General features: G+C 33.3%; 3 protein-coding genes across 4 annotated transcripts; 2 read left to right on the top strand and 1 right to left on the bottom strand.

Annotated features, from left to right (window-relative positions):
* Positions 1–589: 589 nt before the first annotated feature.
* Positions 590–8,777, top strand: LOC107925044 (putative disease resistance protein RGA1). Its single transcript, XM_016855611.2, has 3 exons — positions 590–1,184; positions 7,067–7,929; positions 8,067–8,777. Exons 1-3 carry the CDS (start codon positions 605–607, stop codon positions 8,775–8,777), a joined length of 2,154 nt encoding a protein of 717 aa, XP_016711100.2. The 5' UTR covers positions 590–604.
* A 2,312-nt stretch (positions 8,778–11,089) lies between these two features.
* Positions 11,090–11,996, bottom strand: LOC107925117 (NDR1/HIN1-like protein 12). Its single transcript, XM_016855689.2, has one exon. It carries the CDS (start codon positions 11,959–11,961, stop codon positions 11,164–11,166), a length of 798 nt encoding a protein of 265 aa, XP_016711178.1. The 5' UTR covers positions 11,962–11,996; the 3' UTR covers positions 11,090–11,163.
* Positions 11,997–17,094: 5,098 nt separating this feature from the next.
* LOC107925094 (uncharacterized) lies at positions 17,095–24,986 on the top strand. Of its 2 annotated transcripts, none has more exons than XM_041079474.1 (6): positions 17,095–17,261; positions 17,446–17,565; positions 17,660–17,836; positions 18,001–18,076; positions 18,648–18,849; positions 24,722–24,986. In XM_041079474.1, exons 2-6 carry the CDS (start codon positions 17,539–17,541, stop codon positions 24,801–24,803), a joined length of 564 nt encoding a protein of 187 aa, XP_040935408.1. In that variant the 5' UTR covers positions 17,095–17,261; positions 17,446–17,538; the 3' UTR covers positions 24,804–24,986. The 2 variants fall into 2 exon arrangements, with proteins under 2 accessions (XP_040935408.1, XP_016711150.1); XM_016855661.2 differs by having other exon boundaries at positions 17,095–17,338.
* The last annotated feature ends 571 nt before the right edge of the window (positions 24,987–25,557 follow it).

Here is a 25,557-nt window from a genome sequence, read left to right as displayed (position 1 = left end):
TCTTGCTGGAAAAGTGTCGGAGGGTCTGGGATCATTAGCAGCAGAAGAGCTTGAAGCGGCATTGGGTTTGAAGGAGGAAACGGAAAAGCTGGCCAGAACTGGTTCGGCTATCAGAGCAGTGCTACGTGATGCGGAAGATCAGCGCAACAGAAATAATCACCAAGTACGTTTCTGGCTGGAAAATCTTAAGGATGTGCTTTACGATGTGGAAGACTTGTTGGATGAGTTCACTTGTGATGCTCTTCGACAGAAAATAGTGGCAGGCGATGGCAAGCCGAAAAAGGTACGCCTTTTCTTCTCGACATCAAACCAACTTGCTTATGGTCTCAAGATGGCTCCTAAAGTTAAAGCCATTAGAGAGAGACTAGATGCAATTGCAGCTGATAAAGCCAATTTTCAGCTAAGTGACTGCCCTGTAGAGACACCAATTGAAGTTAGGGAGAGGGACCAAACATATTCCTTTGAGCTTTCTGAAGAAATAATTGGGAGAGATTATGATAAAATCAAAATTGTACGACTGCTGCTGAAATCATAACCAGAACAAAATGTTTCAATTGTTCCCATAATAGGCATCGGAGGACTAGGAAAGACCACGTTAGCAAAAATGGTGTTCAATGATGAAAAGCTTGGAGATCATTTCGCGCTAAAAATGTGGGTTTGTGTTTCGGAAAAGTTTGAGTTAAAGGTCATTGTAGAGAAAGTCATTGAGGCTGCGACTAAGACAAAGCCTGAAAGGGACCTTCAGCTGGAAACACTGCAACATCATCTTCGAGACAGCATTAAAGGAAAGAAGTACTTGCTGGTTCTTGATGATGTGTGGAACGACGATCCTGAGAAATGGCGCAATTTACGGAATCTGCTATCAGGTGGTGCGAGAGGCGGTTGGATTGTTATCACTACACGCAGTAGATTTGTTGCAGAAATCACAGGCAGTGAGCCACATCATAATCTTCGAGGTCTGTCAGGAAGTGAATCTTGGTCTCTATTGAAGCAAACGGCCTTCAAAGAAGCAAGTCGAGAATCTAATAATTCACGCATAGAAGCGATTGGAATGGAGATTGTAGACAAGTGTAAAGGGGTCCCTCTTGCCTTAAGGGCAATTGAAAAGGTATTATATAAACGTACAGAAGCAGAATGGGTAAAGGTCAATAAAAATGTACATAAATACCTTACTCATGAAGAAGGTATCATGCCAATATTGAAGTTGAGTTATGATCATTTTCCATCGCATTTGAAATAATGTTTTTCTTACTGCTCTTTAGTTTTGGAATATTTTCAAATATTTATAGTATCCCAATAACTATAAATGAATGGGTGTAATTAATCAAAAGATAAAACTTTTGGTCATTGGTCAAAAGTTATATCATTTGATTTTTTTAAAAAGAATTATAACTATTCAAAAAATATTATTTGAATAGTTACAAAATTAAATGAATAATTATTATTATTTATTTATTCATAAAGACACCTATTGAAAGATGTCTCTATGAAGAGACATGAAAATTCTTATAAATAGGAATAGGATTTCATTTGGAAATCATATCAACAAATTCTAATATTATTTCTTCTCTTCCTTCATTTTCTAATATTATTAGATTATTCTATAAAGTATTGCTGCAGAAATCCTTTGTAGAAATTGAGTTTTTGTTATACATTACTCAGTGCATAGTGGACTATTCTCGTCAGTGCAAAACGCAAATAGTCATTGGCTTCATTGTATCCTCGAGGTTAATTTGCTTGGAACTCGTTTGCACAGTGAAGATAAGTGGGGGCGAATATAACCTTAAAGATAGTGGCTTGATACACGCCTTGGAGCCTGTCCTATTTCTTCTTTTTCTTTTCGAGTTCCGATCGTGTGTTCGAGTTTTTTTCTTACCGAAGTTTTGTACTAACAATTTTAAGGTTATATTTCATGATGACTACCACAACACATGAAAGTGGAACACTAAGGGAGTTGGCTTCCAACTTTGTTAAACTTGATCGTTTTGATGGTGGCAATTTTCGACGATGGCAGAAAAAGATGCACTTTTTGTTATCAACTTTGAAGATTGCTTATGTTTTGGATACTCCAAGACCTGAAGAGAATGAAAATGAATCTGTTGCTGCAACCCGAGAAAGACAAAAATGGGACAATGCTGATTACATGTGCATGGGCCACATATTGAATGGTTTATCTGATGGTTTGTTCGACACCTACCAAAACGACGTCACCGCTAAAGAATTATGGGACAAATTGGAGGCAAGATACATGACCGAAGATGTTACAAGTAAGAAATTTCTTGTCAGTCGTTTCAATAATTATCAAATGGTTGATGGTCGTTCTGTTATGGAACAATTTCGTGATATTGAAAAGATGCTGAATCAATTTAAGCAATATGATATGAAAATGGATGAAATGATTGTGGTATCCTCCATAATAGACAAACTTCCTCCATCTTGGAAAGACTTTAAAAGAAGTCTAAAACATAAGAAAGAGGAAATATCTCTTGAGGCTTTGGCAAATCATCTTCGTATTGAAGAAGAGTATCGAAAACAAGATCAGAACCTAAATTCTGAAAATGCCAAAGTACATGTTACGGAGGAAGTACAGACTACTAAACCATTCAAGAGAAAGTTCAATCAGACTGATAGAGCACCTAAGTTCAAAAAGAAACAAAAGGGCTCATGCTATCATTGTGGAAAGCCGGGACATTTCAAGAATGAATGTCGATTTTTAAAGAAGAAATCATCTTCTAAGGCTGATAATAATGAAAAGTTCGTTGCAATGATATCTGAAATTAATATGGCACAAGATGATAATACATGGTGGATTGATACCGGAGTAACCAAACATGTGTGCAAAGACAAAAGCATGTTCACAAAGTTCACACAATGTGAAAATGACAATGTCTTGTACATGGGAAATTCTTCCACCGCAACAATTAAAGGCAAAGGGTCTGTTGAACTACAATTCACTTCTGGAAAGGTTTTAACCTTAAATGATGTATATTATGTACCAGAAGTTAGGAAAAATTTAGTGTCTGGAAGTCTGTTGAATAAGTTTGGTTTCAAACTTGTTTTTGAGGCAGATAAGTTTATTTTGTCTAAGGGAGGAATTTTTGTGGGAAAAGGTATATGTATGAAAGCATGTTCAAACTTAATATTATTAATAAGAATAAAAATACTATTTCTGCTTATATGGTTGAATCATTTTGTTTGTGGCATTATAGATTAGGTCATTTGAATTATAGAAAATTGAATGACATGTATAAATTAGATTTAATTCCTGTTTTTAATAATAATATTGAAAAATGCAATACTTGTATGTTGACTAAAATTACAAGAAATCCTTTCCCTAAGGTTAAAAGGAAAACAAAATTGCTTGATTTGATACATAGTGATTTATGTGACTTGCATAATACTCCTACATTAGGTGGAAAGAAATATTTTGTTACTTTTATTGATGATTGTTCTAGATATTGTTATGTATATTTATTGCATTCAAAAGATGAAGCGCTTGATAAATTTAAAGTTTATAAATCTGAAGTTGAACTTCAGTGTGAATCATTTATCAAGTGCTTAAGATCGGATAGAGGTGGAGAATACTATAATCCAAGTTATTTTGAACTCACTGGAATTGTCCATCAAGTTTCAGCCCCTTACACACCACAACAAAATGGTGTAGCTGAAAGGAAAAATAGAGTCTTAATTGAAATGGTAAATTCAATGTTATCATATTCAGGTCTTGGACAGGGTTTTTGGGGAGAAACTGTTCTAACAGCTTGTCATATATTGAATAGAGTTCCTAATAAGGAAACTAAAATAACCCCCTATGAACAATGGAAGAAAAGGAAACCAAACCTTAATTATTTAAAAGTTTGGGGTTGTAGAGCTATTGTAAAAGTTCCAACACCTAAACGTAAAAAGTTAAGTGAAAGAGGAATTGAATGCATATTTATAGGTTATGCACATAATAGCAAGGCATATAGGTTCATAGTAATTGAACCAAATGATTCAATTTCAATTAATACGGTTATTGAATCAAGAGATGTTATTTTGATGAAAATTAATTTAATTCTATATCAAGACAATTACAACCACAACAATTGATTCATTCTTCAAATGAGAATGAGATTCCATTGAAACAAATTGATAATAATGATGAATCTTGTCAAGAATTAAGAAGAAGTAAGAGGATTAAAAAGGTCAAAGATTTTGGACCAGATTTCATTATGTTTCTTGTAGAAGGAAAAGGTGAAAGTATATGCAATAAGATACCTTATTGTTATAATACCGAATCTGATTCTATTACATTTGAAGAAGCAGTGAAATCTCAAGACTCTGCTTTTTGGAAAGAAGCAATAAATGATGAAATGGATTCAATAATGGGAAATCAAACTTGGATCTTAGTTGATCTTCCACCAGGTTCCAAACCAATAGGTTGTAAATGGATCTTCAAAAAGAAAATGAAGGTCGATGGAACCATTGATAAATTTAAAGCAAGGTTGGTAGCAAAAGGTTTTACACAAAGACAAGGTATTGATTACTTTGATACCTATGCTCTAGTAGCAAGAATTGCTACAATTAGACTATTAATATCACTTACCTCTATATATAATTTGGTTGTTCACCAAATGGATGTTAAAACTGCATTTTTAAATGGTGAATTGGAAGAGGAAGTGTATATGGAGCAACCGGAAGGATTTGTTGTTCCAGGACAAGAGCATAAGGTATGTAAGCTTGTTAAATCTTTATATGGGCTTAAACAAGCACCAAAACAATGGCACCAAAAGTTTGACAAGGTTGTTTTAGCTAATGGCTATAAAATAAATGAATCCGAGAAGTGCATATATAGTAAATTTGATAATGGAAAGGGTGTTATAATTTGCTTATATGTAGATGACATGCTCATTTTTGGCACGGATTTGGAACAAATAGAAAACACAAAGAAATTCTTGTCAAACAACTTTGCTATGAAGGATATGGGTGTAGCAGATGTTATTCTTGGGATTAAAATAACCCGAGATGAAAGCACTATAGCTTTATCACAATCACATTACATTGAAAATGTGCTTAAAAAGTTTGATCTTTTCAACTGTATACCAGCATCTACACCCATGGATCCTCAATTAAAATTAGTATCTAATGCTGGTAAGAAAATTGATCAATTGAAATATGCAAGTCTAATTGGTTGTCTTATGTACATAATGACTTGTACAAGACCAGATATTGCATATGCTATTGGAAAATTGAGTAGATACACAAGTAATCCAAGTAGTTTGCATTGGCAAGCTTTAAATAGAGTACTTAGGTACTTAAAGAAAACTATTAACTATGGATTGTGTTATAATGGATATCCTCCAGTTTTAGAAGGGTATTCGGATGCTAGTTGGATTACAAGTTTGGAAGATCATCCATCTACTAGTGGGTGGATCTTCATTCTTGGTGGAGGAGTCATTTCTTGGGGTTCCAAGAAACAAACATGTATTACTGATTCCACCATGGCAGCAGAATTTATTGCATTAGCCGCTGCATCTAAAGAAGCAGAATGGTTAAGAAATTTGCTTTATGATGTACCTTTATGGCTTAAGCCAATTTCACCTATTTCTATCCGTTGTGATAGTGAGGCTACTCTAGCAAAGGCATATAGCCAAGTATATAATGGAAAGTCTAGACACATTGGATTAAGACATAGTTATGTCCGACAATTAGTCTCTGATGGAGTGATCACTATTAATTATGTGAGGTCAAGTGAAAATTTGGCAGATCCTTTGACAAAAAGTCTTGCTAGAGATGTAGTAAAAAGGACCTCAAAAGGGATGGGACTCAAGCCTATTAATTAGAGTCACCCATGATGGAAACTCGACTCAACGCTTGGTATAACGTCAAGTCTTGAGTTCAATGAGACAAAGTACATCATTAGTATGTGACTGTTAACACTATAAATAAATCCATCCTAAGATTAAAGTGCTAGGTACCCGTAATGATAAGGGAAGGATGAGTAATGTACTCTTAATGGACCCATAACATAAATATGTTAGAGTGTTATAATTACGGGAACACTTTTGATGGGATCTACCTATGTGAGTGGAAGTGTGGCCGCTTCTAGGAGCTTAAGGGCTTGGCTCTGACAACACTCATGAAAAGAGGACATAGACACATGGCTATAATAGTGTCCCTAGATACTATGCATTGACTGATGTTGAAATCATTGTGTGAGATGTGTTCAGTTAATCAAATGGAATAGTTGGTTCAAAGCTTAGTCTACCATACAATTTCGATTAACTTTAACATGTTTTCACTAAGTGAAGGTTCAATCGTAAGACACCTTTATTTATGCAAATTGATTTCCAAGAATATCAAAATCTAAATATTTTGAAAATGGGGGGAGATTGTTGGAATATTTTCAAATATTTATAGTATCCCAATAACTATAAATAAATGGGTGTAATTAATCAAAAGATAAAACTTTTGGTCATTGGTCAAAAGTTATATCATTTGATTTTTTAAAAAAGAATTATAACTATTCAAAAAATATTATTTGAATAGTTACAAAATTAAATGAATAATTATTATTATTTATTTATTCATAAAGACACCTATTGAAAGATGTCTCTATGAAGAGACATGAAAATTCCTATAAATAGGAATAGGATTTCATTTGGAAATCATATCAACAAATTCTAATATTATTTCTTCTCTTCCTTCATTTTCTAATATTATTAGATTATTCTATAAAGTATTGCTGCAGAAATCCTTTGTAGAAATTGAGTTTTTGTTATACATTACTCAGTGCATAGTGGACTATTCTCGTCAGTGCAAAACGCAAATAGTCATTGGCTTCATTGTATCCTCGAGGTTAATTTGCTTGGAACTTGTTTGCACAGTGAAGATAAGTGGGGGCGAATATAACCTTAAAGATAGTGGCTTGATACACGCCTTGGAGCCTGTCCTATTTCTTCTTTTTCTTTTCGAGTTCCGATCGTGTGTTCGAGTTTTTTTCTTACCGGAGTTTTGTACTAACATTTAGTCCCAAAGGATACTTCGTTTTCGGTGCCAATGTTGATCCAGCTTTGGATGGCCTTAGGGTTTGTCCAGCCCCTAAGTGAAGACAAAGATCTTGAAGACACCGGCTATGAGTATTTCAAGGATCTGGTTTGGAGATCATTTCTTGATTGTGAATCAATGGATTATTTAGGTAAGAGTTGGTTCACAATGCACGATCTCATGCATGATCTTGCCTGCTCTGTTGCTGGGAAAGAGTATTGCATCGTGAGTTTGGAAAAAGAAAATGTAAGTGAAAGAAGTCGCCATGTTTCATTTGGCAATTCCTCTGGGGAAATGGGAAACACCCTCCTTAAAGCAACCAAAGTGAGGTCTTTTGCTGGAAATATGGATTTGCCATTGTATCAACAGAATTATATGGCTTCCATAGCCAATTGTAAATATCTGCGCATGCTGGATTTGTCTGGCTCAGATATTAAGATGTTACCGCATTCCATTGGAAACTTGAAGCATCTAAAGGCTCTTTATCTTTCTGGAAATAGATATCTATTAAAATTGCCTAGTTCATTGTCGAGGCTTCAACTCTTGGAAACATTAGATCTCAATGGGTGCAGTAACTTTAGAACATTGCCTAACAAAACAAGCAGATTAGTCAGCCTCAAGCATCTTCTAATTGATGGTTGTCATAAATTGGATTACATGCCACGTGGACTAGGGAAACTAACTCGCCTGCAAGCATTACGTTGGTTTGTTGTGGGGAGAACAACAGGTAAGAATGTTGGTCAGTTAAGCGAGTTAAATGGGCTGAACAAACTTAAAGGAGAGCTGCATATTTTAGGTTTACAAAATGCTATTGCGAAACATGGATCTACTTACTTGAAAGACAAATTGAATTTGAAATCCTTAGTATTGGGGTGGGGGTGCAGGGGAGGTGAGGATGAAACGGTTCTTGAATGCATCCAACCACACCCAAATCTAGAAAGCTGCGCGTGATAGGGTATCCAGGAAGCAAGATGTCAAGCTGGCTGTCTTCCGTCACGAATTTAAGTGAACTAATATTATACGGTTTTGCAAATTGCCAGCATCTGCAACCATTGCATCAGTTGTATTCCCTCAAAGTTATTAGGCTTTCAAGATTAGAAGCTTTGGAAATTGTTTCGGAGACTGAAATGCAAGAGTTGGTTTCGGGGAAATCAACAACAACATTTCTTCCATCCTTGGAAGAACTAGAGATAAATGATTGCCCAAATCTTAAAGGATGGTGGAAGGGTGATGTTGGTGAAGCTTCAAATCCACACTTGCCGTGCTTTCCTTGCCTTTCACATTTAATTATCAAGCATTGCCCTAATCTAACCACTATGCCATTGTTTCCATCTGTTAAAACGTTGAAGTTGAAGAATACTAGGTCAAAGCCATTTCAAGAGACAATGAAGTTGAAGATGACCAAAATAGAAGCACCATCATCATCAACTCTACATCCTCTCTCCAAACTGGTATCTCTGGAAATTGATGAGGTCAAAGATCTACATTCTCTACAAGAGGAGTTTCTGCAAAACCTAACTTCTCTTCAGACATTGATGATTAGGGAATGCATTAACTTGACATCAATGCCAGAGGGGATGCCTGGTCTCACCTCTTTGAACCACTTGGAAATTATTGATTGTCCCCAATTATCGAAAAGATGCCAAAGGAATACTGGTCTGGACTGGCCTAAAATTGCTCACATTGAACGCATTCGGATTGAAGAGGGAGGCATTGTGGAACATTACAGGGGTTCCAGAGGTACAAACTAAAATTTAATCTTCGTTTAAAATATTGTTTTTGTTTTATTTTTTTAGTTTCTAGAATGATATCTTAAAAGGGTTTAATTAAATGGTAATGCATAATTTTTATTTTAATTATCAATATGCCTTATATATAATGGGAAATAATTAAAGAGGAGATCGTGGATGTATATATAATAAAATTTTTATATGCTTATGTATTTAAGAATATCTTAACGCAATTTATTTTCATATTAAATATAATTTTTTTTAAAGAAATATCAAAAGAGTTTTGGGCAAAAAAAACAAATTTTGAAGTGATGAATTAGCATTTTTCAAATCATAAATAGATAAAAGTGTAGTATCATTTCTCAAAGGGATTCCTACAGTGATCTAAAAAAGTAAAAACCATAAGTATTATTATTTCTACCTCATGGAATGGATATCATACAATAGCAACTCATTTAGTAATCATTTATTTAGACAAAGTGTATCAATTTGAAGATATTTCTGGCTTTAATTTAATCTTTAAATTATACTTATTTTCGTACTTTGATATCTAAATTTTTTATTTCTATATTTTCGTATTTTGGTATCTCACAGTTAAGACGTTAAAATAAATCAGTCAATTTGAATACATCACATCATTGATGACATGGTAAGTTGACCAATGATGTGGCAAGTTGACTTTGACTTGGTGCATTGACCAAGTTGATGAAGCATTGATCATACATTCATCAGTGTTGACCGATCAAAAATCATTAAAAATATTTTAAAATGAAGAAAAATTGCAAAAACTATATATATATATAAAGCTTAGCAAAAAGATTATTTAGAAAATTTTAAAATTTATTTAAAATTATATAGAATTATTTCAAAATATTAAAAAGTTGTACAAATTCTTAAAAGATATTAAAAATTGTAAGTTAATTGTAAAAATTATTTCACATTATTTTATGTTTCTTTTTTAAATTACAATTTTTATATTTTTTTATAAAATTTAAAATTTTTTAACCAGTATAAAAATTGTAATTTTTTTAATAATGTGAAAAACATTAAAACTTTTAAAAATTGCAAACATTATTATAAATTTGTAAAAATTATAACGAATTAAAAAGGAGGCCCAATTAATTCAACAACAGTCTGCTACCCTAGCACGTTTCTGTCTGCTCTCTGTGGGATTTTTTAGGGTTTTCTTTTGTTTAATTGTTTGGAGTGACAGCAGGGGTTTTATTCAATTTTATTTTTTGCCTTAAGCAAATTGATTCAGCCAATCTAGTTTACGCATCATTATGGAAGTAGAATTGGCGGATGAAGAGGAAGAAGCAGTATTACAAGTACCGGTTGAACCGAATACAGAAAGAGGAGTGGGGGTTTGTCAACCGGTGGGGTGTTTTCTGACAGCAAGCATGATTCACTTCCCAGCTATGAAGAGCACAATGGCAAATTTATGACATCTGGTTCAGGGGTTCAAATCTGAAATCTAGGGGAGAAAAAGTATTTATTTCAATTTTTTCATATCATGGATTTGGAGAGAGTGATAAAGGGTTCACCATGAACTTTTAATAATCACTTATTGGTTCTACATAGGCTGCAATGGGGGGAGGATCCTTTGAAAGTCCCTTTAACTTTTTCCCCTTTTTGGGTACAATTACATGATGTTCCTGTTGGTTTTTTCTCGGAAAATCTGGCAATTCAAATGGGCAATTTTATAGGAACTTTCATGGAGTATGATGGTTCAAATCTGGGAAAACAAAACAGTAATTTTATTGGAATAAGAGTCCAGATTGATATATGACGGCCTTTGAAGAGGAAAAAAACAGATTATGTGTTACCTAAAGTGTTCCTATGTCAGATTTAAATATGAAAGATTATCACTATTTTGTTTCTATTGTGGACAACTGGACTATAGTGACTCTTTTTGCAATGCAAAGATGACTTTAGGAGTGGAAATTGTTGAAATGGGATGGGACTTATCTTTAAAGGCACAATCATGCCGAGCTAGAACGATGAATAGTGTGTGGCTACGGGAAGAAGGAGAGAGGGAGTGGGGTGAAAGTAAGGAGGGAAGACAAATTTTGGGAAATAATTTGAGGGATTTAGGGCCAAGTATGGGCAGCAGAAATAATGTAGATCCCATATTGGGGATTAACTTGGAGGGAAGGTTAACTAATTCATGGAAAGGAGGAGAAAAATCAAATGAAGGTCAGTTTCATACCTTAATTGAACATAAAATTATATGTTAATATGAAATAAAATTATATTTTTATTTCTACTTTAAAAAATAATAAAATTCTAAGTTAATGTTTAACTTTTTTTTTAAATATAATTTTATTCCAAATGCCACTCATAATTCCATTAAACATAAAAATATTACAAATCAAATGAAATAAACAAGAAATGAAAATGCAAAGAATCAACTGAAATAGACAGAACATTTCCTGTTCTTCCAAGCCGGCAATATCAACCCATCTGAACCAACGGCAACATCACAATTTACATGCATTTTATGGTGCACACTCTTCCATGTCGAAACCTTAAATCTAATCACCGACATTATACCTAATCGAAAATACACAATCCCATGTTGCCTATCATTCACAAACTCCTTCCACCGCCTGCTGTTCACAGCAAGCGTAGCTGCACCAATACCGAACTGACCGTACACAACCGTAGTTGTCTTTGGCTCTTGGAAAAAAGGGTGCAACAATGGGGTCGACCCGATTTGTTTATCTTTGTAATAAACGAAACCCTCCATTGAGTCGTAATAGATTCCAATATGCTGGTTGGAGTTTCTGGCTGTGACATTGAACGTTATGACAGCATTGTCGAGCCCTGGTTTTTGAGCCAAACCAGGAACCGTGAAATCTATCATATGGAACCTTGGACGATGAGGGCGTAAACTAAGCCATACAATGAAGAAAACAATTAGAGCAACTAAAAGCAATGACAAGAAAATGGAGCATAGTACTTTGGTGACTCTAGTGGTGAAGCTTTCACGAACACGCTGAGCGTAGTAGCGAGCAGAGTGGTGGTGTTTGACGGGCTGTGGTTGCGGCCGGTTGTCTCGGATCGGCAACTTGTCGGAACTGGACATTGTTATTCGATGAATCGGAGAAGGGTTTTTCCGAGGAAGGTTTGGTGAATGAAAGGGAAGTATTTGTAGGGAAGGGTGCATGTTGAAGAAATTGGAGTCTTTTCTTTTCTTTTGCATGGCTATGGTGGAAGAAAGGAATCAAATCAAATAGCCATTTTGTTTACTCAATTAATGGGTTATGGATACCTTAAATTATGGTATGATCTTTATATTCTATTGCATCAACTTTTTAGTTTTTGTGTTGGATCATATGCTGCAAAATCAGAATATATGCTCAGGAGCTAATTATAAATATATATTGAAAGGTAAATTTATTAATTCATCCCGTGAATGGAATCATACAATTCAGAGAGAGAAAAATAGTAAACACTCATCGTAGATGGTAAAGGACAAATTCTATCAACACAATAAATGATTTAGCCTTAGCATTAATAGAATATTATGACACATTAAAAATTGGTTTTGTCACAACTCGAGCATAAGATATCTAAGTAAATGCAAGCATTTACTACGATAATGAAATCAGCCCTGGATGATCCAAAACGGCAAGCAAAAATCTTAAAAATAATTTAAACCAAATTTTTATTGGGGGATAAAGTACAATTTTACCTTTATTAAATTAAAATTTTAACTGGATAATTTTTCATTTTAGAGGAGGTCGGGGCCCTTGTCATCCCCTAACTACGCCCCTAACGATAACAATAATGTAAATTAAATAAATACTAATATGTATTATAAAAATTTGATTTAATCTTTTAAAAGTTATAAATATATAAATTATTAAAAATTATAATTTAATTTCACTTCCTAAAAAATTTTTCTAACTTGCGTTTGAGGTTGAATGACAGTGGATATGAATTTTCAGAATATCAAACTTTAAAGAAAAGGATAAAGAAGAATTTAAGAAATGTTAAAGCTGTTAAGATGTAAAGGTTTCTTGTAATCTATGGGCTATGGCATGTGGGAGCTGAAAAGTTTGTATATATTTTAGGATAAAGAATATTATTTTTAAACTATTTAAAATAGAATCCAAGTCTTTATATTTTTATATTTTAAATCTAATTACTTTATTTTTATTTCAAAATTATTTTTTACAACTTATTAACACCTTTAATTTTTTTTCTTTTAAATTTAAGTTCAATACAATTGTTTTTATTATGTGGTTATTAAATAAGTAATTTTTTTAAAATATTATACTAGAAAATTTAACTGAAAAATTTTAATAGATTAATAATTAAACTTAAAATTTAAAAATAAAAAATAAAAATTTTAAAATAAAAATAAAAAGATTAAATTTCAAATTTTGATGTTAAAAAGTAAATGATTGATGTTTGGATTAGATTTAGTGGTTTAGATTTTTTATAAAAGGATAATTTATTTCAATTTTCTAATAAAATAAAATTAACTTTAATATTTTTTATATCTAGTGATTTTATCGTTGAAAATTTTAATTTAAGTAAAAAATTAAAATGATTATTAAACACATCTTATATTAATATAGAAACGAAAAGGGATAAATATCAATACTATACAAGAATATTGATTGAATGTGCAATATTATACATAAACTTTAATTTTATGTGACTTTATACATCAAATTTTGAACTGATTCATTCTTCACAAATTACTAACAATGTTCTGGAATTAGTACCATTTTACGTTGATATATTGTATACACAAACGCTTATATTAATCTGAGATGAAAATAAATGTACATATTTATTTCTTGAAATGTCTACGATTGAATCAAAATTTCACATATACATACGAACAACAACTTAAGTTTCATATGTATAATTATACTAAATCAAAATTGAATATCAAGTTTTCTATTGTATCAAAATTCATGTATAAAATTTATCCCAAATAAAAATAATGCCATTGAAGATATAAGAATTTCATGCCAATAGGACCAATTTTGGTTCCATCTTTTTTTATTGAAATGAATTCTTTCCAATTGCGCCGATCCAATGTGACCAAATAGGGTATGCTCGAGGGGTGAACGGCCCATTAAGCAAACGGCCCATTAACCTATATATAATTTGAAGTAAATATTGATGAATTTTGATTCGAACCCAAAATTTCAAATCCCAAAAAGACAACAATATAAACTCGGTTAATTAGATTTCAAAATTGACACAGACCAAAAATAACTTACATTTAAAATGGTTTTATATGAAAGACCTAATTTACAAACTTAAATAATTAAAACTCAAAATAAATTAAACTCAAAATTAACGTAAATATGAAATAACTTGAAACCCTAAATGATAAGAATAAGAGGATTTAAAATATGATGTGTTAAACCCGAAGTAAACAGGTTTGCAGACATGTGTTAGGCATTGAAATGGATGTTAACCGCATACATAACATATGGAACATCCATCACTTAAAACAAAAACAATTATAACTCTGCTGACAAAAACATATTGCATTGGACAAAATTCCTATCTGTTACATTGTCCATTTCCTTCAAACACCTTTGTCTTACATTCAGTTTATATATATATATATATTCATGCCGGCCCATGATGGAACTGTTTTGTCTTCTTAGCAGTTGCTATTATAGCCTTGGTTAATGCTGTTAAAAAATTGTCACACAAGATAAGCTAAGTTGGTGCTTTGTGTTTTTTTTTCTATGATGGCATTCATCAAAGTTGCAGGCATAGTGTTTTGTGGTTGTAGTTGTAGCCAACTTGTGTATGATTATGGTATTGATTATCTGCATCAATTATGGTTGATAATTATTGGTGGTGATTAGGGTTAAAGGGACAAGTATTACCATATGATTATCAAACTATGTAAATATTCATCATTATTTAGCCTACACCAAATCTAAGTGGAAGCTGCAATCATTCTTCTCTTCCTTAATCTCCTAACTTCCATCACCTAACACTTAACAAAATTATAAGCAAAGTAAAGAGAATATTTATTATATATTTGAAGACAAGGAAGGGGTGGTACATGGCATTAAGTTTTCGGAAGATTTATCATGACTTGAATGGAGTGGTTGTTAAAATTTTATTAGAGATGTTTGTTTGACACGTATTCAAATCGTGTAACCCTCATCTCTACTTTCAATATTATATTACAAAAAGCTTTGGAGAGTATTTAATTAAATATTTGAGGGTTTAATGATGATTTTAAAAATGTTATTTTTAGAAAAATCTAAAAGCTTAAGGAAAATTTTATAAATTTTTGGATAGTAGCGCTTTTTTGTTTTTTTTTATTTTTGTGTGTGTGTGCGCGTGTGGGGCGGGGGAGGATGAGTGGGTGAGAAAAAAATTGGAGATAAAGGAAGGATAAAAAGAAGAAAAAAATGGAAAAACAAAAGATTCTTTTTTTTTTGTGTTATTTAATTATTTGTTTAAAGATTTATTATTTTTTATGTATTAATAAATTATATATTTTTACGGATTGAGAGTATGATAAGTGTCATTATATTCATTTTATATGTAGTTATAGTTATTTAATCTTTTTCTTTTCAGTTTTTCTTAACTTGGTCCTTAAATTTTTTTTATCCACGTTAATTCTAGAATTTGACAATATATTTTTAATTTGATCCCTAATCTTGAATTTCACTAAATTATTGTCAACTATTTCTTCTTTTTTTTTAATAGACTGAATGTGGTATCATATTTTAATTCAATCATATTGTATAATTTCGATCTCAGTTTAATTTATATTTCACATAATTTATTATTATTAAAATTATGATTTTTAATTAATTATTTGAATCCGGGTGTAGCAAGAGTATAAATCTAATATCAATAGACTTAAACAACAACACCCATAATTTGCAATTACACAAGTATTTAATTGATTTATATTATATTATATTATATTATCTCCATATATATATATATATAAATTTATTAGGTGGTCGAAACCTGAAGTAATACCAGCAAGCAGACATTATCAAAATTGTAATCCAAATAGGAAAAAACATAAAATTTGCAATTGAAAGAGATAATTAATGAACCGATGATTGGCACATTAAGTTTTGGTAGGCCCTTCAAATATAAATTTGTCCCTTTTATTTTGTACATAAAATTGATTCATACCCACCACCTAATCATTATATATAACTCACCGAGTATTAATTCAGTTGGCATATATCTTCTTAATTATATATTTAATAATTTTTTACGACTAAATTGGCTCGTGAATTATACCTCAATTCATTATATATATTGTCTCATTTTAGTTAATATAGTGTCCAATAAAAATATATCATGTGTCAGATTCTTATTAATTGTTTTTTTTTTATACTTCTTATTTGTTGGTATTAATTTTTTAGTTAATTTACAAATAAATTATTTTAGTAAAACATAAGAAAATAAAAAGATAAATATAAATATAAAAGGTATAATCTTCAAATTGAATTTTTTTTATTTACTTCCTTTCATATAACATCACCATTCCTAATATTTATTTTATGATACAATGCTTAGAACTACCCATAACCGCTCCTCAACCTTTAAACAAAAGAATAATCTATTTTAGCACACTCAAACTCATGTCATCTTGTACTAGTAACAATACCGATATCAACTCAATCAAGTTTTCAAATAATAATAAACAAAAGATTTAAGGATAATATGGTATAATTTTTTTCAAATAACCATGTGACAACAAAAGGACGTCACATTCACATTTTTTTAAGGAAACTTGACCTATTATAATATTAATTAATACTAAATAAAGTCCAATATCAACTCTTACTTCTTCACTTTATATAACATAATTTATATATTTTTTTGAAGAATTTTGTTCTAGTTTCTAATTATTTCTGTTCTTTTTAACATAATGCTTAAATTTATCTATAATTCCTCCTCAATTGATAAATAGAAGGATGATGCGCTTCAGCACGTTTAAACTCACATATTCTTACATCAACAACAATACATATATCAATCGAGTCAAGATTTAATCAACAACATATCTCAAAAACCCATCTTAAACAATTTCTTTGTATAAAAAGATATGACATTGCTTCAACAAGTAAAACATTTTTTTATCTTTTAATAAAAGTAATAATCTAAAGGGTATATAAGCAATTATTATATACCAAACTCCACATGATCAGCTGCCCACTCTGTATATTTTACTTACTATAAATAAATTATAAAAACATTCACAATTTTTTTTTTATGAAGTACATAAATGTTCCATTCCATTCCAATGCAATCCAATCAGTGCCATACCACCAACTCATCCCATTTTATATATATTCCAAATTTTCTTTTATTCTTTTATTTGCATGCTTCAATTACATCACCATCACCATCATCGTCATCATCGTCTTCTTCTTCTTCTAAACCAAAATTCCCAATTCGTTTTCTTTAACAAAAAACTGAAACAAAATCTCTCTCTTTGGTAGCTTCAGCAAACTCAGCTCATTTGACACCATATATGTCAGTTAAACTACCTGTCTTTTTTTTTCAACAAAGAACAAGAGTTGGTTTTTTTTTTTTTTGTCTTCGTTAAACAGGTTTGGTTGATTCATATATTCATATACATATACATATACATGCATATATATATGTATGTGTGTGTTCAAAGTTTTTTTTTTTAATTCTTATTTTATATTTCAATCAGGTGTTAATTACGTCTCCCCATTGGAAAACGCAATAGAATCTCTTCTATTATTATATTTTATTATTAATTTCCCTTCATTTTCCCGAGAAAATTATGGCCATGACGGAAAATCCAAAGTTGGTAAGCACAATATCTCTCTCCGGGATTTTCAGTTTTCTGCAAATATTTTTCCCAACGGAAAATTCAATTCCATTAATTTCTGATTTTGATTTAGGATTTCGTATCTTCCTACGATGGTGGTGGGTCGGAAGAAAGGATATCCACACAAAAGAATTCGGGTTCGGATCATATCAATGGAGATAATAAACCCGATAGTTTTGTTATTGATATTGAAAGTTTCTCTCATGGAGGATCCAATATTAAAGAAACCATCCCAAATTCAAGGATCACAGTAAGTTTTCCCTCTTTAATTTATTTTCTTGGAAAATCTCAAATATGCTATTTCGCTTCCCAGTTTTATTTTTCATTTAGCCATCTCAATATAATAATATATAATTAAAATGTCATTCTCAAGAATTACATTTTGTGTTTTTTTTTTCTTTTTATTAATTGCAGAGAAGCCTTTCTCGCAAAGGGTCTCAGAGAGGTGATAGAGATTCTTTTGTTTCCAACTCTTCTTCTTCATCAGGAGGTACAAAATTTAAATCGTCCCATTGTTACTTTGTCTGTTCTTGAGAAAATTTTCCCGGAAAATAATGGACGGAATTTACCAGTTTTTCCCAAGCTTATAGTGGTTTAATTTTCTCTATCTGTATTGAATATTTTAATTTTCTCTATCTGTATTGAATATTGGTCCGTTGCTTCTTAATTTGCATATGCTGAACAATTAGTAGACAATAGTGACATGTTTGTTGTTTCACGTAATGTAGATTTTAGTAGTTCAATACACTCTCGAGTTTAAAAATATTTTAATTGAATTTTTCAAAATATTAGATAATATTAATTGAATTCTTCCATGAAATATCAACTCAAATATCTTTATATGGGATCGAATTATAAACACGTATATCTATCACACGTATATCTATCACATGTCTGTTTTTTTATTGTTTGGTTTGAAGTATAGATTCTCTTGGACGCGTGTTCTTTGTATGCACGTATTGTCGTGAAATTTATGTTAAAAATTAACTGTTAATTTGCATATATATTTTATTTCTGAGATTGGGGATGGGATTATTAAATGTTGAACTAAAACATGATAGGGTCGCCGGAAAAGCTAATGGTGGTGGCGGAAGAGTTCACCGATCATTTAAGCAATCCACAAGTCCATCATCAGCTCATTAGTATGACATCTGGTAATAGTATCACAGCAGCAACTGAAAGTAGATCCAATTTAAGGAGAAATAGTATCAAGCGATCTCCTCTATTAGATCCCAAGAGGATTCTCATGTTCTTTGCCACCTTGTAAGTTTTTTTAACCTAAACTATTATGATCTTTAAGTCACATCCAGTCAGATCATCCATGAAAGTATGTTTCGTTAGGGCTTGTGTGCAAGATCCCCAGGCCTCCTTTGATCACTCACTTAAGACCTCTGTTAACATTAATGGGAGACAACATTAATGGCAAACAATACAAAGTGGTGCAAGTTTAGCACCCTAAAGTTGACTTTGAAAAAGTGGCATGGGATAATTTTTTTTTGGTCCTTGAGATAATGGGCTATTTATTGTTTGGTCCTTGAACCTCAACTATAAATAGGCCTTCTCATTTCTCATTTCAATCATCCCAACCAATCTTTCTCTCTTAGTTTTCTCTCTTCTCCCATTTGAGAATTCTTAAGGAATTCTATTTGTTTGTAATACTTTGGAGATAGTAAAGTTATCATCTGGTGTTAGTGCCCGAGGACGTAGGTATAATTTACCGAACCTCGTTAAATCTCTTGTGTTCTTTCTTGTCTTATTTTTCTTTCAATATTTGAGGGTATAATAGTAGTATTTAATTGTGCTATTAAATTACTATAGAAGGGATATTCTGTCTAAGGAAAGACTTGGTATTTAAGAGATCCATGTGATCCACCTCTCTTCCCTGGGAATTGAACTTTGTGTGATTTTTTAGTACAATAATTTACACGCTTCCGACCCTATTGGAACAACAAGTGGTATCAGAGCCGAAGGTTAATCGTAGTATGCTCTGTGGTTGCAGTTTGAACTGATCTTCAACATCAGAAAAGATTTCCTTAGGTATATTGAAAGATTATGGAGAAAACGGTCGGTGTAGGAGCTTCAACATCGTCCATGTGGACAAGACCGACAATTGCAAATGCAAGATTGGCCGTGGAGATCTTTGATGGCACGGGCCATTTTGGTATGTGGCAAAGTGAGGTTCTAGATGCCCTTTTTCAGCAGGGTCTAGACATTGCCATTGATGAAGAGAAACCAGATGATATACAGGAGAAAGATTGGAAGGCGATCAATCGGTTGGCATGTGGCACAATTCGATCATGCCTTTCTCGAGAGCAGAGGTATGCTTTTTCAAAGGAGACTTCTGCAAATAAGTTGTGGGTGGCACTTGAAGAAAATTTTTTGAAGAAAAACAGTCAAAATAAGCTCCACTTGAAGAAAAGACTGTTTCGCTTCACATACGTCCCAAGTACCACAATGAATGATCACATCACCAAATTTAATCAGTTAGTCACTGATTTACTGAATATGGATGAGACATTCAAATATGAAGATTTGGCTTTGATGCTGTTGGGGTCACTTCCTGAGGAGTTTGAGTTCCTAGAAACTACTCTACTTCATGGCATGAGTGATATATCTCTGAGCGAAGTCTGTGCGGCCTTATACAGTTATGAACAGAGAAAGAAGGACAAACAGAAAAACTCAATCAGAGATACAAAAGCTTTAGTAGTCCGAGGTCGTTCATACACTCGGAAGAAAACTCAAAAGGGGAGATTAAAGTCAAAGTCCAGACTCGGGAAAGATGAATGTGCTTTTTGTCATGAGAAAGGCCACTGGAAGAAAAATTGTCCAAAGCTGAAGAATAAGGGAAAAGCTGCTGTAGATGCTTGTGTTGCTAAGCATGATACTAGTGACTCTGAACTATCACTGGTTGCATCATCATCGTCGTTCCATTCAGATGAGTGGATATTGGATTCGGGTTGTACCTATCATATGTCCCCTAACCGGGAGTGGTTCTCTGATTTAGTAGAACTAAATGGAGGAGTTGTTTATATGGGCAATGACAATGCCTGTAAAACTGTTGGGATAGGTTCAATCCAATTAAAGAATAAAGATGGATCAACCAGAGTTCTGACTGATGTTCGGTACGTGCCCAGTTTGAAGAAAAATCTCATCTCATTGGGAGCCTTGGAATCCAATGGTTCAGTTGTTACTATGAGAGATGGGGTTTTGAAAGTGACATCTAGCGTACTTGTGATATTGAAGGGCATCAGAAAAAATAACTTGTATTACTACCAAGGTAGTACAGTTATTGGAGCAGTCGTTGCAGCTTCCGGTAACAAAGACTTGGACTCAATGCAGTTGTGGCATATGAAGTTGGGACATGTCAGCGAAAAATCCTTGCAAATTCTGGCAAAGCAAGGATTGTTGAAAGGTGCAAAGGCTTGCAAATTAAAATTTTGTGAGCACTGTGTTCTGGGAAAGCAAAAGAGAGTGAAATTCGGCACTACTATCCATAATACAAAAGGTATTTTGGAATATATTCACTCAGATGTGTGGGGGCCTTCCAAAACACCTTCGTTGGGAGGAAAACACTACTTTGTTACTTTTGTTTATGACTTTTCCAGAAGAGTTTGGGTGTATACCATGAAAACTAAAGATGAAGTGCTTGGAGTTTTTCTTAAATGGAAAACTATGATCGAAAACCAGACTGGCAAGAAAATCAAGCGGCTTAGGACGGACAATGGAGGGGAATATAAAAGTGATCCGTTCTTCGATGTGTGCCAAGAGTATGGTATTGTTCGACACTTCACAGTTAGGGATACGCCACAACAGAATGGAGTGGCAGAGCGTATGAATCGAACATTGCTGGAGAAAGTTTGATGTATGTTGTCCAATGCTGGGTTGGGCAAGTAATTTTGGGCTGAGGCTGTGACATACGCTGGCCATCTTGTTAATCGTTTGCCATCATCTGCATTAGAAAGAAAAACTCCTATGGAGGTATGGTCTGGAAAACCGGCTACAGATTATGATTCCTTACATGTGTTTGGAACCACTGCATATTACCATGTGAAGGAGTCAAAGTTAGATCCGAGGGCAAAGAAAGCTCTCTTTATGGGAATCACTTCTGGAGTGAAGGGATTTCGTCTTTGGTGCTTAAGCACAAAGAAAATGATCTGTAGCAGAGATGTTACCTTTGATGAATCTGCCACATTGAAAAAGGTAGCAGATAAAGATATTCACACAAGCAATACTCCACAGCAGGTGGAGTGTACTCCAAAACAGGTGGAGTTTGAGCAGATGGGGATTTGCCCAGTTAATAAGTCTAATTCTCCAGCCACAATGGAGGAATTAGAGGTTGAAGAGGTTCTGACCCAAGAACCACTAAGTACACCAGAACCAGTTGCAGTTACAAGGCCACGGAGAGAAATTCGTAAACCTGCTCAATTTACTGATATGGTGGCCTACGCCCTTCCCGTTGTTGATGATATTCCTATCACTTATCAAGAAGCAATGCAAAGCTTAGAAAGTGATAAATGGAAAAGCGCCATGGATGAAGAAATGCAGTCTCTCCGGAAGAACAATACTTGGGAGTTAGAGCAATTACCGAAAGGTAAAAGGGCAATCGGATGCAAGTGGGTATTCGCAAAGAAAGATGGATCTCCTAGCAAGAAGGATATTCGCTACAAGGCAAGATTGGTAGCTAAAGGCTACGCTCAGAAGGAGGGAATTGACTACAATGATGTATTTTCCCCTGTTGTGAAGCATTCCTCCATTAGAATTTTGTTGGCCTTGGTAGCACAGTTGAATTTGGAGCTAGCTCAACTTGATGTTAAGACAGCTTTCTTGCATGGTGAGGTAGAAGAGGAGATCTATATGACTCAGCCAGAAGGATACACAGATGCTGGTGGTAGAAATTGGGTTTGTAAGCTTAACAAATCGCTATATGGATTGAAGCAATCCCCGAGGCAGTGGTACAAGCGATTTGATAGCTTTATGAGAAGGCAGAAGTACACAAGAAGCAAATATGACAATTGTGTATATTTGCAGAAGCTGCATGACGGATCTTTCATTTATCTACTCTTGTATGTTGATGATATGTTAATCGCTTCGAAGAGCCAAAATGAGATAGATAAGCTGAAGGCTCAGTTGAATCAAGAGTTCGAGATGAAAGATCTAGGTGAGGCCAAGAAGATTCTCGGCATGGAGATAAGTAGAGATAGACCGAGAGGCAAGCTCTGTTTAAATCAGAAGCAATATCTGAAAAAGGTATTACAATGTTTTGGTGTAAATGAAAACACAAAACATGTAAGTACCCCACTTGCTTCTCATTTGAAACTTAGTGCTCAATTATCTCCGAAGACTGAAGATGAAAGAGAATATATGGCGAAAGTCCCATATGCTAATGCAGTTGGGAGTTTGATGTATGCGATGGTGTGTACGAGGCCTGACATTTCACAAGCTGTTGGAGTTGTGAGCAGGTATATGCATGATCCTGGAAAAGGACATTGGCAAGCTGTGAAATGGATTCTACGATATCTTCAAAAAACTGTAGATGTTGGTTTAATTTTTGAACAGGATGAAGCACTTGGTCAGTTTGTAGTTGGATATGTTGATTCCGACTTTGCTGGTGATTTAGATAAACGTCGTTCAACTACGGGGTATCTGTTTACTCTTGCGAAAGCCCCAGTGAGTTGGAAGTCTACCTTACAGTCTACAGTAGCTGTGTCTACTACAGAGGCAGAATATATGGCAGTTACAGAAGCTATTAAGGAGGCTATTTGGCTTAATGGATTGTTGAAAGACTTAGGAGTTGTTCAAAGTCACATAAGTTTATATTGTGACAGTCAGAGCGCTATTCATTTAGCGAAAAATCAAGTCTATCATTCAAGAACCAAGCATATCGACGTAAGATATCACTTTGTGCGGGAAGTCTTTGAAAAAGGAAAAATTCTACTTCAGAAGATTCCGACAGCAGATAATCCAGCAGATATGATGACCAAGGTGGTAACAACAATCAAGTTTAATCATTGTTTGAACTTGATTAACATCCTGAGAATTTGAGCACCTTCAGGTGTATGGCGCTCGAGAGTGCATTTGTAGGCACTACAAAAGATAACTTTATCGAATTTGGGGAGTTGAAGGAAGTGTGTGAAGATGTGATTATCCTAATCAAATCTTCAAGGTGGAGATTGTTAACATTAATGGGAGACAACATTAATGGCAAACAATACAAAGTGGTGCAAGTTTAGCACCCTAAAGTTGACTTTGAAAAAGTGGCATGGGATAATTTTTTTTTGGTCCTTGAGATAATGGGCTATTTATTGTTTGGTCCTTGAACCTCAACTATAAATAGGCTTTCTCATTTCTCATTTCAATCATCCCAACCAATCTTTCTCTCTTAGTTTTCTCTCTTCTCCCATTTGAGAATTCTTAAGGAATTCTATTTGTTTGTAATACTTTGGAGATAGTAAAGTTATCATCTGGTGTTAGTGCCCGAGGACGTAGGTATAATTTACCGAACCTCGTTAAATCTCTTGTGTTCTTTCTTGTCTTATTTTTCTTTCAATATTTGAAGGTATAATAGTAGTATTTAATTGTGCTATTAAATTACTATAGAAGGGATATTCTGTCTAAGGAAAGACTTGGTATTTAAGAGATCCATGTGATCCACCTCTCTTCCCTGGGAATTGAACTTTGTGTGATTTTTTAGTACAATAATTTACACGCTTCCGACCCTATTGGAACAACAACCTCATCAATACAAATGTCTGCTTGTCTGCAAGTCACGTCCATTACACTGAAAACACTCGCTTTCCACCGCCAGTTTCCTTTGTCTAACTCGTACAATCCAATCAAATCATCCATAAAAGGACTTTACCGTCAAGAGCTGATCAATACAAATGTCTGCTCATCTAGGGGATTTCTAACTCGTACTATCCAGTCAAATCATCCATATGTGTGCAGATCCCTAGTTCTCTTTTGGCCTATAAAACGAACTTCCATCCCTTCTTTGGGGTATGTATATGATATGGTTAACTTTCTTAGTAGTTTTCGGCACACATGAACCGCCTTTAACAGTCAACCCTAGATTCTGCATCAACAATATGTTATATTGAAAATGAAAATTTTCTTCTTCTTTTTATTTTAATGGCAGGTCGAGCATGGGTACAATTTTGCTGATATACTTCACATTGACAATTAGCCGAACAAATGCAGATGAGAATGCTTTAGATTAAGTGCGTAGTTAGGAACCATACCCTCTCGCCAACCTATATAAGCTGATTAAAATGTATGTTGCTATATGTAGCTCACACATGGGAGTTTAATTCATGCCCGACAAATATAAATGGGTGCAAGTGGTTGATTGTGAGTGTTTTCTTCCTTTCTTTATTAAGAAATATGTTTGCTGTTGATGAGAATTATATAACACCGGTTAGTGAAGGAAAATTTCCAAAGTTTTAGAAAAAAAAATTGTATATTTGCACTATGAGCATTCAAATTTAGAAATTTCAACTCGGATCTATTCCAACTTAAACTCGATTGTATTACTTGAATCCAAATAGACCCAAAACAATCTAAATGGAAAATAATTTATACAAGTATCCAAAATAAAATGATTAAAAGTCAAAATAACTTTGCCTCAAACTTTAATTTAAAATAAACCTCAAACTTAATTCATCACAACTTAAAGCAAATCTGAACCCTAAATCATCTGAATATGAAACGACTCAAATTTAAAACGATTCAAAAAATTTGATTTAATTCAAATTAACTAAGACACAAAATTAACCCTACTTTTCAACTTAATAGGTTTTGAAGCTTCTTACATTTTCTTATCCAAAAATTGTCTTGAGGATTAAAGGGTGTACTTACAAGATTGTTTTTCAAATTAATGATGTTTCAAAAATTCAATCGCCAAATCGAAAAAATTATTAATTCTCAGTTCAATTGTGAATCTAACAATAATTGAAAATTAATTAAAATTAAATC

Source organism: Gossypium hirsutum, chromosome A10 (genome assembly GCF_007990345.1).
Source record: "Gossypium hirsutum isolate 1008001.06 chromosome A10, Gossypium_hirsutum_v2.1, whole genome shotgun sequence".
Classification (NCBI taxonomy): Eukaryota; Viridiplantae; Streptophyta; class Magnoliopsida; order Malvales; family Malvaceae; genus Gossypium; species Gossypium hirsutum.
The sequence above is the reverse complement of the archived record's forward strand: the minus strand, read 5'-3'. Positions and strand labels throughout refer to the sequence as shown.

Bases quoted from the DNA above. Each gene is read 5' to 3' on its own strand.
- LOC107925044 (XM_016855611.2), top strand. From the start codon at position 605: ATGGTGTTCAATGATGAAAAGCTTGGAGATCATTTCGCGCTAAAAATG. The intron at 1,185-7,066 runs GTATCATGCCAA...GGATGGCCTTAG, and splicing joins ATACCTTACTCATGAAGAAG to GGTTTGTCCAGCCCCTAAGT. The intron at 7,930-8,066 runs GTTCTTGAATGC...GCAAATTGCCAG, and splicing joins GGGGAGGTGAGGATGAAACG to CATCTGCAACCATTGCATCA.
- LOC107925117 (XM_016855689.2), bottom strand. From the start codon at position 11,961: ATGCAAAAGAAAAGAAAAGACTCCAATTTCTTCAACATGCACCCTTCC.
- LOC107925094 (XM_041079474.1), top strand. From the start codon at position 17,539: ATGGCCATGACGGAAAATCCAAAGTTG. The intron at 17,566-17,659 runs GTAAGCACAATA...ATTTTGATTTAG, and splicing joins TGACGGAAAATCCAAAGTTG to GATTTCGTATCTTCCTACGA. The intron at 17,837-18,000 runs GTAAGTTTTCCC...TATTAATTGCAG, and splicing joins TCCCAAATTCAAGGATCACA to AGAAGCCTTTCTCGCAAAGG.